The sequence below is a fragment of the Choloepus didactylus genome, chromosome 10 (genome assembly GCF_015220235.1).
Source record: "Choloepus didactylus isolate mChoDid1 chromosome 10, mChoDid1.pri, whole genome shotgun sequence".
Classification (NCBI taxonomy): Eukaryota; Metazoa; Chordata; class Mammalia; order Pilosa; family Megalonychidae; genus Choloepus; species Choloepus didactylus.
This window is the reverse complement of record NC_051316.1, coordinates 91,049,084-91,064,878: the sequence shown is the minus strand read 5'-3', so window position 1 is coordinate 91,064,878 and position 15,795 is coordinate 91,049,084. Positions and strand designations below refer to the sequence as shown.

General features: G+C 53.5%; 1 protein-coding gene across 1 annotated transcript in view; it reads left to right on the top strand.

The window, feature by feature from the left end:
- ASS1 (argininosuccinate synthase 1) overlaps positions 1–15,059 on the top strand; it is a 57,540-nt gene extending 42,481 nt beyond the window's left edge. The window contains exons 13-16 of the mRNA XM_037851313.1: positions 4,193–4,324; positions 9,346–9,502; positions 13,442–13,507; positions 14,797–15,059. Of these exons, the coding sequence (XP_037707241.1) occupies positions 4,193–4,324; positions 9,346–9,502; positions 13,442–13,507; positions 14,797–14,842 (401 nt within the window). The 3' untranslated portion in view covers positions 14,843–15,059. The remainder of the gene's footprint in view (positions 1–4,192; positions 4,325–9,345; positions 9,503–13,441; positions 13,508–14,796) is intronic.
- The last annotated feature ends 736 nt before the right edge of the window (positions 15,060–15,795 follow it).

The window sequence follows — 15,795 nt, the reverse complement described above, 5'->3', positions numbered from 1 at the left end:
GATGGGAAATGGAGGGACGCCTGTGAAGCAGAGGGGTTCACAGTCCCATAGGCCAGGGGGGACTAGCCCCAGAGGTCCACCCTGATTCTCAGGATGGGGCCTGTGGGACAACGGGAACATGGAAGATGGATAGAGTCCCACCCGGGCTGCCTCCCATCACCATGGCAACCGCCTCCATGAGGGGAGACTTTGGGGCCAGCCAATCCCCCTTCCCCAACCCTTCCAACTCCCTCCCTCTGGACACTGCCTCCCCAAATGACCAGAGCCTCTTGGAAGCACCAGGGAGGTGGGCTGGGGGCTTTCAAAGTGCTGGTCCAGGTGCCCTAACTCCCTGCTTCCCCCCTGAGTTGCCAGATCCCACTCAATCTTGCCAGATTGCTCAGTGGCTAACCTGCCAGCCCCGGGAACAGATGAGAATTTCAGCTACAGCAGCTGTTTGGGCCCCTACCTCTTCCTCCTCGGTCCACTCTCCCACCCCCGCCCTGGCCGCCCCCAGCTCCTCACCCTTCTTCCCCACCTCCCCCCGTCGTGGCAGCAATTACGGCGTGATTGAAGCAGCTCCGCTGAGAACTGCTGACACCTCTGTCTTTTTCCTGTAAACACAGGGAGATGAAAATAGACACTTGGAGCCGCTGTGCGTGTCACTCTGAAAATGTCTGTTGTCTCTTCCGCAGCAACATGGAGACTCAGCTGTCATTTCCTCCTCCTTTTTGCGCAGTGGTTTGTATGCCGACTGTCAAAAGCCCCAAATCCATAGTCTTTTAGCATCAGGTTTCTGTCACCAATTTTTTTAAAACCACTTTTTTTCCCCAGAAGAAATACACAGAAATCCTCGCTTCCCCCCTACCCCTGTGGAGAGGAGAGAGAAGATGTTTAAAATGCTCGTTCTCTCTCTCTCTCTATCACGCACACACGTATGAAATCGGCAACCCCCAAACAAGCTTTTTGATCAGTCCCAATTAACTTTAACACCTAAGAAAAGGAGCAGGAATATCAATTGTGCTGATGGGTTTACAGCTGCAACTTTTCTTCTCACCCATGACCCTCCTGCGGCTGCCTCGGAGGGTTGACAACCTTTGAGGCTGGTTCTGTGGGCACAGGAGGTGGTGGGATGTGCCGCCCCTCTGCCCACCGGGTCCTCTGCTCCCTGGGCTGGCCCCGCTTCCTGGAGAGCAGCTGCGATACGCTAGTATCTAGGGGCCTCGGCTAAGCCATGCCTCGGCCTCCCTGGAAAGTACAGATGCCCTGCTCACCCTCTCCACGCCACCTGTGTTCTCCCCTCTCTGGACTGTTAAGAGACTGTTGCAGAATTGGCCTAAAGTGTTTTAGAGCCAAAGCCCTCAGTAAGGGTGACACACCAGGGTGCAGTGTTTCTGGATACTTACTTTCCAGGCAGGTCTCAATGGAAGTTAAAATGTAAGAGCAGCAGAAACTTGAAGCTGCCACCTTCTGGTTTTCCAGATGGTTTTCTGGGGTTCTGCGAGGGAGCAGAGATGGACTAAGGTCACAGCAAAGCCAAGCCCGCACTGTGCATAAAAGTGTAAGTTGTTGTGGGGCTTCTGGCTCCAGGCCCTGGTCCTGCAAATACAGCTTGAACCATGCCCTGCAGCTGCCCCAGCTGCAGACAGAGAAGCAGGGATGCAGCCTGGTTTCCCCACAGGAGCTGGAAGTGAGGGGCGGGCACCTGTTATTGGTGCCCGGGATGGCGCCATTGCAACGATCTGTAGCCAGTATAGGGAGGAATTTGCAAGTTCCTGGGTTTTTCCAAAACTTGGCAAAGCTAATAATTAGAAGCCTGGTTTCTAACCCAATAAATATTCCTAGTGAGTGACAGGAAGAGAAAACCAATAGGCCTTTGACAGTATCTTGTTTTTGTTGGCTTTTGGAATATCCTTGGTGATAAAGTTTCTGGGATAAGTGATAACTTACCCCTTTAACCCAGTCTTCATTTCTGCCATTTTGGAGGCCAGTATTTCCAACCATTCTGCCCACGTCCGTCCCTGTAAAGAGGCAACTGAGCCGTTAGGCCCATCTCAGTGACTCGGGGCCACTGGAAGTGACTTGCTTGGGGGAACACACTGCCCTGCACAGAGCTCTCGTGTCTGCTTCTTGTAGGTTTTCTGTCTCCCCTTTTCTTCATGCTGAAAGCACTGGTTTTTCTCAGCCCTCTCTCTGTCTCTGCTTCCATCAGCCTTTCTGCCCCTTTCTCATGCGCAGCTCTGTTCCACTCCGTGGAAATGGATAGCTGTGTGACTGGGCCTGTTTGAACTGTATTTACCAGAGTAGTGATGAGCCAAGGGACTCTCCAGGGAGTCCAGGGCTTGGGCCTCACCTGGGGACATTGACGGTTTGCTGCAGGGGAGGCTGTTTTCCAGTCAAAAGTCACAACTAGAGTCAGGTCAGCAGAGATTGTCCAAGAGCTGTGCCCCACCTTACCAAAATGGGATAGGCTCTTGTGGCACAGGACAATTATAATTAGTGCAGAACCCAGGCTTCCCCTCCACTCCCACCACAGCACCTCGGCCTTGCATGTTTCTTTTCCCACTTTGGTCGGCATTAGATCACTTGTGCCGAAGGCCCTGAGTGGCACCCTGGGGCAGAGACGGGAGGCCCCGGTGCTGGGCCTGGGTCGCCTCTACTCAACTGGGTGACCCTGGGCGAGTCATTTCCCTCCCTGGGCCTCAGTCATCCATTCCATAAATTGGGGTTGGACCAGACTGGTATTGAAGGAGACTCAGTGGAGCCCACGGTTTGCAGAGGAGCCTCTGCTCCTCCTCCTCTCCCATAGGCTCTACTTCTAAAACTGTGTTTGAATCATGGTTTTGCAGCTTAAAGTTAAGGAAATGCTACATTGGTTGGAGCCAAAGAGCCTTTCTGGCGAGCTCTGACATTTCTGTGATTTCCCAGACATGGAGATGAAAGCCCGGAGGAGTTCCTGGAGGAAGAAGCTCCGGGGATAAGGCCACGAAGGCGTCATCAGACTCAGCCTTCCCAGCGTCCCCTTTGGACCCTGAAGTTGAAAATAGTCGTATTTGTTTGTTTTTTTTTTTTAAAGCAGCCAGTACAGAAAGATGTTGCTGTTAAAGTTTCAGAATAACTGAACTTGTCCCTTTAACACTGTAATGTTAAGTGGTGGTTAGAATTAGTGAGGATGGGGGCAATTATTGCCCTCTTCATCGGGACAGCAAGTGCTGGGGCAGTTTGCCCAAGGCTGGCTCTGAACTTTATCAAGCGGTCCCACTGCTGGGGGGTGGGGGAGGTGGGGATGCCTGTCTGGAGCTGTGTGAGCAGACTGCTTCTTGGTGCGTCGGTTTCCTCAAATGCAGTGTGGTCTTACTCATTGGACCATCCTCAGCCCAGAGCCGGGCACCTTCATGTCACTTTGGTGACCATTTCGCCCAAGCAGGGTGTTTTGCACACTGAGGAACTGAGTCTGAGGTGGGAGGGGGAGGAGCAGGGGCCTGAGCAAGACTTCCTCCCCCAAGGTCTCCCAGGTCTGGGCCCCCCACCGGGCAGCAGACAGCACCGGGCAGGGACTCGGGGATTTAGATTCAGTTCCCAGCTGCACTGGGCAAGTCCCTTCTTGTGGGCTCAGTTTCCCCATCTGTGCAGTGGAGCCAGGGCAGGTGATTCTCAAACCCTCCATTGCCTGGGATCAGGATTTCTCCGGAGAGACAAGGCTATGGGGGGTGGGAGGGTGTGGGCCCTCCTGCTGAAGCCAGCCTCTGTGTGCACACGTGTACACGCATGTGCATGTGTGTGCACCGCCGTACCCCTCCCCCTGGCTCCCTGGTGGAAGGGAGGAAGAGATATTTGGGGCCCGGGGCTCCACCGGAGTTGGTTTAATTACAGGTTTTCAGCTGTGGGCCGGTGGGCATGCATTTGGAAGGAGGGGGGAGCTGCTCCGAAACCCTGTCATTTTCCAACGTCTGAGGGCCTCTTCAAAGAGGGGCATCTAGACATTTTCTCCACAAGCTGCAGAGTGGACTGTCGTGGCCCCAGCATGAACATAATGACAGATGCATTTTGCAGCAAGCTGGGAGTGAATGGGTCCAACCGGCTTGTCTCCTGTCAGACGAGTCATTATTTCTTTTTCTTTTTCTTTTTTTTTTTTTGTCATTTGCTGACAGTTTGGGTTTCATGCATTTCTCTCTTTTTTTCTCCTTTTCCCCCTGCCTGGAAAAATGGCTAGGTATCTACGAGACCCCAGCGGGGACGATCCTTTACCATGCTCATTTAGACATCGAGGCCTTCACGATGGATCGGGAAGTGCGCAAAATCAAACAAGGCCTGGGCTTGAAATTCGCCGAGCTGGTGTACACCGGTGGGTAGACCTCTGCAGTTGCCGCCTGCCCCCCCCTCCCCTTCCTGGTCTCCAAATCCCGCTTCTGGCTCTCTGGCCTTGCCCTCCCCTCCCCAACAAAATGGCACCCTCCTTCCAGGGCCGCCCCTCCTACAGCCATCCTTGTTTGAGAACCACAGAGCCACAGGTTGAATGGGGGTGAGGGAGTGAGGGGGGAGGTTGTAAGCCTTGTTCCTGAGTCTTGAGAGAAATGTGCCTGTCTTCCCAAGGTGTCCTCTGCCACCTGGGATTTGTATGACTCAGGCAAGGCCAGGGAAACCTCCCAGTGTCATCACTTCTGCAGCCCCCCTTCAGCCATCCTGTGCCAGGTCTGGGCACTGTGCAGGGAATATGCACCAGCCCACGGGGTCCTTACAACTTTCCTAGACAATCTGCAGCTCGTTTTATGGGCGAGGAAACTGAGGTTCAGAGGAGGAAGTGGCTTGTACCAAGTTGCACAACCTAAGTGGCCAGGCTGGGGTTTGAACCCAAGTCAGGCTGTCTCCAGGCAGAACCTGACGCTACTGCGTGAACTGCCTCAGGGGAGAAGCTCCCAGTGGCCAAGAACCCAGACCCAAACCTGAGCATCGCATGAGCCAGATCTTAACTGTGAAACTCCAGCATGGCCACCGAGCCCCCCCCCACATGCCCGGGCCAGCCACTAGGATTTGAGCTTCCACCAGCCAGGGTGGGTGGGTCCCCTTCTCCAAGTGGGGAGACCGACTTTCTGTGACTTGCCTATAGTCACAGAGTTGGAATCCAGGCCTGCTACTCCAAATGCATCCCTAATACTGTATAACAGGGGCCAGAAAACTATAGTCCACGGGCCAAATCCAATCCATTGCCTGTTTTTGTTCAGCCCACAAGCGAAGAATGATTTTCACGTTTTTATATGGTTGGAAAAAAGTCAAGAAAAATAAGATCTTGTGACACATGAAAATCATTTGAAATTCAAATTTCATTGCCCATAAATAGTTTTATTGGAACACAGCCACATTCATTCATTTGTGTCTTGTCCGTGGCTGCTTTTTTGTGGCAGAGGAGAGTCTGCAAGAGAAAGCAGATGACCCACAGAGCCTAAAATATTTACTCTCTGGCCTTTAGGGAAAAGTTTGCAAAGCCTTGCTCTAAAACATTCACGAATTGCTTATTTGAGAAATCATATTGAACAGCCTCTCTGAGCCATTGGGGCAGGGGCCAGGCTGCTGCCTGAGGCAGACGTTGGCCTGTGTGGGGGACTGGATGTCAGGGGACTAGGTAAAGTTAAATATTAACAGTAACTTCCCGGGACAAACCCTCCCTCCCTTCCCTGTCTCCTCTCCCCTCCTCTCTGAGATTCTGTTTGCTTTTAAACCTCCTAATCACTGTAACTCATCTTGGGATTTAGAGTGGTTATTGGTTGGCATTATTTCTCCCTCCCATTGTTCCCAGCAGCTTTGAAGCCAAATCCACCCCCTCCCCTTTCCAGGTACAGGCAGGTGTTTAAATACCATTGTCTCCCGCAGGCTCTCTTGCTCAGTGGGATTTAAATGGTGAAAGGTGGCTTTTGGTTACAAAGTAGAGAGTCATTAAAACGTGGCAGGATCCCATGATCCGATGGAGGTGAGAGCACCTGGCATGGGCTGATCGTGAGGCCGGGAAGGGGTCAGGCAGAGGCCTTCTCCCACCGCTGCCAGACACCGGGCTGGGCACTGGCCACGGATTATCTAATCCTAGCAGCACAGAGGAGGGGGAGCTGAGGCACAGGGAGGTGAAGACGCTCGAATGAGGTTTCACTGCTGATGAACAGCAGCAGCTTTGAGCCCAGGATAGGCTGGCTGCAGTGGCCAAGTTCTCAGCTGCTCCAGTAGATCCCAAAGTGGGGAGGTGGGCTGGGCCATTGGAAGGGATGATCAAGGGGGCACGGTGTGGACAGGGGAGTCCTGGGGGTCTGGGGCACAGCTTGGCCTGGCTGCGGGCACGGTGCCTCTAGACCACACTGCCTGGGCCGATCTCTGCCATCACCCAGCGGGCCCTCTGAACCCCAAGGTGAGCTACAGTGATGAGGTGCAAAGGAAAACCAAAGGGGAGGGGCATGGAGGCTTGTCCTGGGGAGTTATTGGTAATAGTAGCTTTACCAAGCTCAGGGAGGCTTTGGATATGATTTTTCAAATTAGCAATCTGTGTAGAACCGGGGTCAGCTTGAGCAAGTTACTTAACCTCCCTGAGCCTCTGTTTCCTCATCTGAAGAGTGGGGATATTCATTCTGCCTGCCTCAGGTGAGGATTAAACATGTTCCTGTTTGCAAAGCATCTAGAGCTAGAGCAGTGCCTAGCATGTGGGAGCGCTAGTCCACTAAAAACACTGGCATGGTTTCCGGAGGTGGAGGCAGAGACTGGGGGCTTTAGTTTATGATCTGGGACCCGGCCTACTCCTGAACCTGTTTCCAACGTCTATTCCTAAGTGTCCCGACTTCTGTGACCTCAGCCTCATCCACCGCCTCCATGCATCTATGTGTCTGCATCTGACCATCCATTTCCCTCTCCTCGTCCTGCTCCCAGCATCCCTAGTCTGGCTGTCTGGGGTCCATGCAGATCCCCTCCTGCCTGAGAGACCCCCACCCCACCCCACAGGATCAGCCAGGCAGGACCCAGGCTTTAGCAAGGACAGCAGCCCCAGAGGGGCCCCAGGGAGCTCCCATTGCAGAGAGCATGCTCACCTCCTCTCCCCTTGCCTCAGTTTCTTCAGCATCAAAATGGGGATAATGGCACAGCTCACCACAGAGGGTTGTTTTCCAGATTGAGAAGGGTAGTGTGCATAGCGTGCTTGGCCAGGCCTGGTGGCAGGAGGGCAAGGCACCTTCTCCGGCCCCACCCTGGCCCCACTGGGTCTTCCTTGGCACATCTGCAGGCCCAGGACCTGCAGGGTCTTCCCCCACCCCCCTGCAGCACACTCCACGCTTACGGGTCCACTGGGAAAAGAATGAGGTGGAGGCGGGAGATCCCCAGGATAAAGCCAGGCCTGGCAGCTCCCACAGGGATCCTGTCCTCCCTGTCTTTGGCTCCATCTCCCCCCTTTCTTCCACCCTGGAAACTCAGTGGGCTGATTATTCCAACTTGGAGAGATGGCCCAGGCCGGGACACCGGGGCATGGAGGTGGTGGGGTGGGAAACGCCAGTGTCCCCTCCCTGAGGGGTCTCCAAGCTTTGTTGGATAAAACCCTGAGCTAGAGTTAGGAGACCTCAATTGGGACTTGAGCCCTTTCACTGTCTTGCTGTGTGGCTTTGGGCAGACCTGTTTCCCTCTCTGGGCATCTGTCTCATTGAGGGCTGGCATAGGTCATTCATGTTCAAGTTGTAAGCAGTTGTCTTCAAAGCCCTGAGCTCAGTGCTTTACACACCCATTGACTCCACACAACTCCCTGAGCATGGTTAGCAGGACTACCTCATTGTACAAGTGAGGAAACTGAGACACAGAGAAGGTACTGCTCTTCGAGGTGGGGCTGGAACTCAGGTGGTAGGACTCCGGAGAGCAAGGACTTTTTTTCCACCTGCTGGCCCCCTCCCAACTCTCCCCCATTTCTGCAAGGCACGAGACCCCATCCCAAAGAAGGCCCACTCCCCTTTCCCACGGAGAGCCTCAGCAGGTGCCCCCAGAGGCCTCAGCCTCCAACAATAGCCGCAGACCCTAGGCTGACCTGACCCTTTATCAGGACAGGAGATCGCTGGCCATCTGGCCCCGCAGCTGCCCAGGTGGGCTCACCTTCCCAGCTCTGTTTCAGAGAAACCCTACCCCTGGTTGCCCCTCCCCCAACCCCGGCCAGCCTGTCTCCCTGCCCCCTGGTCCCGCCTCCCTCCGCAGAGCAGACGGGAGGAGCTGGCTGCATGTGGTCTGAGTCACCAAAACTGGGAGCTCCAGCCTGGGAACTGACCCTTAGGGCTACAGGGGTCCAGGACAGGGCATGGATCGGGGAAGAAGTAGCACATTTCTCAGGCACCTCCTACCCCCAACCTACAAACCAAGGAATGTTCCATCCACAGGGAGGAAACCTTGAGGATCATTATATAAAGCAGTGTTTTTAAAATTTGGGCTTACTGAGGTCCCATCCTGGCTCAGCTTCTCTGAGCCTCATGTCTTCGCCAAAAAAGGAGAGAGGCCCAGAGAGTTTTTCTCTAAGGACTCAAGGAGCCAGTTCCAGATAAAGAACTTAACTCAGTACCTCTGCTTATATATGTAAAAATATTATATTTGCATATGAAAATATTAGAATTATCTCAAAACCCATTCACTGATTCCCAAGGGGCCTGCCCATCCTGAGGTCACCAGTGTTTGCAGCAGCCCCTGGGTCCAGTGCTCGCTCTGTACCCAGGGCTCCACATGGAATGAACCCTCTGGTCCAGTGCGGGGAGGTATGGTGTCATCCCCACTGAACAGATGAAGAGACAGAGGGTCAGAGAGGTGAAGGTCACATGCACGGGTCTCAGCTGACTCCGAACCACCACCTACCTGCTGGTCCTGGGCAAATCCCTCACTCAGCACTGGGTGCCACATGCCTCTGAGCCTTATCTGAGGTCTCCTGCCCCATAGCTGTGCTTCCCTCATAAGATTGGAGCTCCCTGCGGGCAAGGGACAGGTTCTCTTCACCTCTGTGTCCCCAGTACCTGGCCCAGAATGTCTGGAATGAAGCAGTCGGTTAATTCCCCTCCTGAGCCTTGGAAGGTAACTGTGTTACGGGATGGGACCCTTCCCCTCAGGACCCCTGCAACGTTACAGGACAGGGGTCCTGTAAGCTTGGCTCCATGACACAGTCATTTACAAGTGCACTCTGTGCCAGAACTCAGCAGTGAACAAGGCAGACCCAGGCTTCCCTCCCAGAGTCCCCAGGCTCGCGGGGAGGCAGTCAAGGCCTGCCGTGACAGGGTAGAGCACGACATGCCTTTCCTGCACCCCAGTCCCTCCCTGGGCCCTGGCCGGGGCAGGCAGCACCGTGGGCCTCCCTAGCACCCTTGCTTCTCTCCCCTGCAGGTTTCTGGCACAGTCCCGAGTGTGAGTTTGTCCGCCACTGTATCGCCAAGTCCCAGGAGCGGGTGGAAGGGAAGGTGCAGGTGTCTGTCTTCAAGGGCCAGGTGTACATCCTCGGCCGGGAGTCCCCACTGTCGCTCTACAATGAGGAGCTGGTGAGGTAGGTGCCTCTTCACATCCACTGCCTCTGACTGGCGTCTCTCAACCAATATGTGCCTGAGCCCACGGCAGGTGCCGTGCAGGGCCTGGAGGAAATGGTGGTAGGGAATATCTACCCCATCTATGCCCTGGTGGAACTCACAGGCTAGATGGGGGAGAAAGGCATCAGTCAAATGATCACACAAATGTGGAATTAGAAGAGGTGGCGACATGCCGTGAAGAAGTACAGGACACAGGGGCTGGAAATAAGAATTGGGGTTGTGGAGAAGCTTCCCTGAGGAAGTCATCTTTGAGCTGATCTCTGAATGAAAAGAATTAGCCAGATGAAGAGACAGAGGGAAGAATTTCCAGAAAGAACGTGTCATGTGCAAAGGGCCTGAGCCTTGGCACCTCCCAGGCACTACAGGAACATATGGCACAAGGGTAGGGTGGAGAGGGCTGGAGCTGGCCCTGAAAGCACTTAGCAGTGGGAGGACATGATCAGAACTGGGCTTTTAGAGGGTCCTCCTGACTGCTCTGGAGAATGGAATCACGTGGGGAGAAACCAGCCACGGTGGAAGAAAGGCCATCCATGGGAAATGCTGGTGGCTGGGACCAGGTTGACCATCTGAAAGTAGAAGAAAGCAGATGGGGTTGATGAATATTTAGGGAGCAGAATCAAAAGGGCTTGGATTCTGGAGGGAGATGGAAGGCTTCCAGAATAACTCAGATTTTGGTGTGAGAGTGTGGGTACATGTAAGCGGCCATCAGTAAGTTAAGGGAATGTTCCTGGGGAAGATCAGGCATTTAGATTTGGACATCTTGAGTGTGGGCTTCCTTTGCGATAGCCAAGAACTTCCAAGTCAGACCTTGGGCCAACGAGTCTGGAGTTGAAGAGAAACCAGGGCTGAAGACATTAGAGAGTCGCGGGCATTTCGATGTTCTTTAAGCCATGAGTTAAGGGGACAGCATGGAGTGAGGTGAGAAAAGAACCAAAGAGAGAACCTTGAGGTGCTCCCTCACTCATGGGCCATGAGCCTGGCAGAGGGCAGCTGAGAAGAGACTCCTGGAGAGGCAGGGAGACAACCCTGCTGGGCTGGGTCACAGGAGGCAGTTTAACTATTAGCTGCTCCAATGTTCGCATCCATGAATGAGAGTGGCCTTCACCAGGGAGCAAGGCATCTCCTCTGGAGGTCACCTGGCCAAGCAGGGGATGGGCCAGACCCCGTGGGACAGCCCAACTGCTGCCAGGCCCATCTTATCTTGGGCTGAGCCCAGGTCTTCCCTCCTGGATGCCAGCTGAGAATTAAAGCACGAGTTTGTTTGGCAGTCAATATTATTTTTTTCTTTCCCTTCTCTTTGCCATGTTGAGTTTCTCCCCACTTCAATCTTTCTAAACACTTTATAAGCCATAAATATAACCGAATCAGTTTAGATCAGTCGGGGTAAATGTCAAATTATCTTCTCTCTTTCTCTCTCTGGCTCTTTCTTCCCTCCCCCTCCAAATCAACAGCCTCTAATAATCTGTCCAACCCTTCATTAAGCCTTACAGTCTCACTCAGGGAGATTAAATGAATAAAGTAAAAAGGGAAAGGGGAAAAAAGAGAGAAAAGCAGGAGCATTTATTCTCACTGTGTCTCCGACCATTTCCCTTTTCTTTTTGATTTCTACATCGCTGACTTGAAAGCCCTTGAGTGACAGCGTCACAGGGACCAGCGAGGAAGCCGCGAGAGGTAGCAGAACTGGAAATGCCGCGGCACAGTAGGTAGAAAGTAACGTAATTATAGAGCAGGTCAGAGCCACTCGAATGAGCAAAAATAAAAGCACAGAGGTTTTCTGTAGACCGTCAAGGGAGGTAAAAAAAAAAAAAAAATCATTGTAAACTCTTTTTCCACCTCCACACCCCCCCCCCCCAACCCCCAATTTCAAAAAGAGGTTTTTCAGTTCCTGAAAAATACCTCTTGGAACTCTGGCAGCCTCAGGGACAAGTTTGTCCCTGGATGTGGGTCCTCTTTGCAGGGGCTGCTGTGGTGGTCTGGAAGGGCCCGTGTCGGGGGAGGCAGGAAAGGTGAGGGGCTTCTGTGCCCTGCCTTCTCCTTGGGCTGAATGTAGGGACCCTTCAAAAGGGGACAGGGTGACATACAAGGTCGGGGAGAGGCTCAGGGTTTGAAAGCTTGTTGGCAGTCTGTGATCCAGGGCGGGGAGGGCTTAGGTTTGCTGTATCACCCAGGGGAGGGGTCTGCAAAAGGGATCTGAGGAGGCTGACGTGTTTCCTGAGCACCTCTTCTGTCTCAGTGAGGGTCGCCGAGTGGCAGACACGCCTGAAGTCTGATATCTTCTCCCCTCACAGTGGACATTCTGGGTGGCTCCAGGTGGCTTCAGTTACCTGAGCCCTGGAGGGGCTGCTAGAGGTGGAGAGAAAGGAGGGGCAGGAGCACGACAGTGACTTCAAGGAGAGTTCCAGGTGCCAGCTTCAGGGCTGAAGGTCAGGGTGAAAGCATGAGGGGGAGGTGAGGGGTGAGCGAGGGGGCGCCGGGCCCAAGCCCTGAGCCAGTTCCTAGTTGCCCCGTAGAGGCAGAGACCCCATTTGTTCTTGTGAAAATTCTACAAACAAAGACCACCAGTCAGAGGCATCAGCCTCGGGGTGGCAGAAAGTGGAAGATCCTGAGAAAGCAGTGTCTCCCCGCTTCCCCTCCGCCTACCCCGTCTCACCTCTGGAGAGGGCTCCCTGAGGGTTCAGGCCATCTCTTCACCCCTGAGAACCTTGCGACTGCTTTGTCCCAGGCTGGAGTCTCCTATCTCCAGCCCTTGCAGGTGTGAAGACAAGGGGCTGATTCAGGCCAGGATACGACGAGGGCCCCCGTGGGAAACAGGTGGGCTCTGGCGGCTCTGAGGAGGGACCCAGCCCTGAGGCCTCAGAGGGTGGCCTAGGGGAGTCGCCATCTGAGATCGTGGTGGTTATCAGGGTTGTGATTAAGTAATGTTTATGGGTGATTGATTGCTCGCGGCTGCCTCCTTGTGGGCACCAATCCTGTCCTTCCTTGTTTTCTCAGCACCTGGCACAGTGCCTGGCAGGTAGGAGGTGCTTCATAAGTACCTGAAAAAATGGATGAATGAATGAATGAATAATATTATTGTTTGCTTACCATGTGCCAGGCACTAGATAACATTATTTCATGTGAAGCCAAGCTATCAGTAGCCCTATTTCCCACGTGAAGAGACTGAAGCTCAAAGAGGGTGGAGAACTTGCCCCAAGCTTTATGGTGATCATTGGCAATGAGCTAGGATTCACACCCAAGCCTGCCCGATTTGAATGACTCTGCTGTGATTGGGAAGGGTTTGAAAGGGCAGCCGAATGAGAACAGCCCAAAAGATTAATAAGACTGTGGTATCTAGAAAGATAGACACCATAAGGGAAAAAAAAATCAGTTCCACTAACTGCAGCGGCCGTTGACCAGGCATTTTTCATGCCCAGCTGGTGTATGGTGGGTGTCGGGGTTTGAGGATGGATTAGACAGGATCCAACTGGTTAGACAAACAAGGTGAAAGTGCACTCCGTGGCCAGATCTTGCCATGAACGCAGGAAGCCGAGGGCTGTTCCGATGCACACTTGCCCGGACCTCGTTCCTCGCTGAGCCTTACCCGAGCCCCAAGGGCAGAGCTGGCTCAGATCTGGGTCCTCTGTTTACAGACAGAGCGCTCTGATTCCTCGGAGGACTTCACCCCTAGTTCTGCTGAGCCAGACCCGAACCTGGTGCAGCTGCCCCAGCCTCCTCCAGCTCTGAATAGCAGAGAAGAGACTGCTGAGGGCACCGCGGGTAGGGGCAGGGGCCAGCCCAGAAGAGGGGCTCCGAGTTAGACCGAAGTTGGATACAAAGCCAATGTGCATGGCGAGTTGGGACCCACACAACTGCTCCAGGCCTCCAGGCCATGCTGACCTGCTTCTGTTCTCTCCCTGCAGCATGAACGTGCAGGGCGATTATGAGCCCATCGATGCCACTGGTTTCATCAACATCAACTCCCTCAGGTGAGACACCTAGGCCCTGATGGGGCCTCAGACCCCCAGATGTAGGGCACAGGCTGATGGGACCTTGGCTCTGACCACTGCCCTGCCTAGATAAGCCCTTCCTGTCCCTCCACCACAGCAGCCTCAGTGCCTGCTCTGGACCCAGCCTGTACCCCAGCTCAGCGGGGACAGAAGGCATACTGATGACAGCCAAAAATAACAGTGGGTCCTGCCCTCTGTCTCTGACACTCACCCCTACCTTCTCCAGCCACGGGGACCCCACATAGGAGCACATGTTTCCTGGCCCAAGAGACAGAAAGGAGCCTCAAGGTCACCTTGTCCAGCTCCTGCTGTCATATCGCCATATGTGAGCTGCAGGTCTAGATGGAAACCAACGTAGCCATGTGGATCTCCAAGGTTCACATTCCAGCTCTGCAGTATGACCTCAGACCCCCTCTGAACCTCTGGGAGTCACACGGGTGTTACCAAGTACCTGCCTCACAGATGCAGTGAAGTTTCCATATAAGCCCTTGGGAATCAAGCCCGTGTCCCAGAACCTGGCATGCAGGAAGAGCAGAGTTCCTGGCTGGCTGGCCCTGAGGGTGATGTGTGCAAGGGCAAATAGAGTCATTACCAGCAGCTACTGTGGACTGGCCACTTCCAAGCACTCTCCTAAATTTTCTCGTTTAATTATTACACAAATTTGCCTCTGTGGAAAAAGACCCAGAGTAGGCAGGTAACTTGCCTGTGGTCACACAGCTAGGAAATGGTGGGGCTGAGTCCAGAAGACCCAGGGAGCTGGCTCTAGGCTCTTAGTCACCAACTTCCCACTCATAGGGTTGAGGTTGGAAAAGGGCAGGAGTTGCTCCCCTCTCCCTGACAACATCCCTGAGCACAGAGCCACCATTTTCTCCCAGAGCCAGTCTCAGACCAGGGGGGACACCTTCAGCTCCCCCCCGCCTCCCGCACCCACTGTTTGTATTTTATGACTCTATAAACCCTTTTAAATGGCCCAGAACGCACCGTGTTTTCATAATAGCCTCTTCATTTCTCCCATTGCCAGTTAGCGGCTTTGTCTTCGACAATGACAAGCAATGTTTTCTCCCTAAGATACATTAATTACATTATCCTGATTGGAGGGCAGCAGGGGCCAGGGCAGGAGAGGGAACGGAGGGAGAAAAAAGACAACTTCACACACATCTTAACAAACAGCTGCCCCCCGCTACCCCGGTTCTGCCTGAATTAATTGAACCGAGTGCATGTTGTTATTGTTAATTTACATTTTCCTTTGTTTTGAATCTGGTTTACAGGCTGAAGGAATATCATCGTCTCCAGAGCAAGGTCACCGCTAAATAGACCAGCTGACAATGAGGAGCTGGGGCCTCCTCACTTTGCCCATCCCTCAAGTACAGGCGCTAATTGTTGTGATAATTTGTAATTGTGACTTGTTCTCCCCGGCTGGCTGGCTGGCAGCATAGTGGGGATGCCAGGCCCCAGCTTTGTTCCCTCTTCGCCTTATCCTGCAAAAGTGGTCAGTGAGGGGAAAGGTGGGGGGTGGGGGGATTGCAGTGGGAGCTGTAAAATGACAATTAAAAAAAAAAGATACATTAGCGTTTTGTTTCTTTATTTCTGCAGAGAGAGGGGTGAGTGTGTGTGTGTGTGTGTGTGTGTGTGTGTGTGCACATGTGTGTAGTCAGTCATGCTTTTCTTAGTCTAACCTTTGTGCTTTCTGATGTAAGTGCTGCAGAAAGCCACCCTTTGACAGAGAACCTGTTTTTTCTGGAAAAGTCAACCCCTCTCCTCCAGCAGACCGTAGTCTCAGCAGTCCCACGATGGCCTGTGGCATGTGTCAGGGAAGCTGAAGAGAGTCTGGAATGCTTGTGGAGACCGTCCTGCCCATAGCTCTTTCTCTAGAAATTTCCTTTACCCATAGCCCACTAGGAACTCCTGGACATGGTGGCCAGGATTCTCCACCACAGTGAAGAGGCCTAGGAGTGGCCTAAAGGCAGTCTAAATTATGGAGGAGAAAGAACCCCGAGTGAGCTGAGAATTCAATTGTCTACCCAGTTTATAGGGTTCCCTGCATGACCGGTTTACCAGAGCTGGGAGCAGCCATGTTGTTCTGTGGCCCCGCCCCCCTGGTCATATCTGATTGGACAGTGCTGGGCACCTGACTGAGCTGGGCCACTCAGCGTCTCATCCTCAAAGATTTGGAATTGGGCTCAGCAAATGACCAGGACTGAGGACAAGTGAAGTTAGGCATGGTGGGATGCCAAGTACCTGGAGAATCTGCAGAGAGGGAGAAGGCA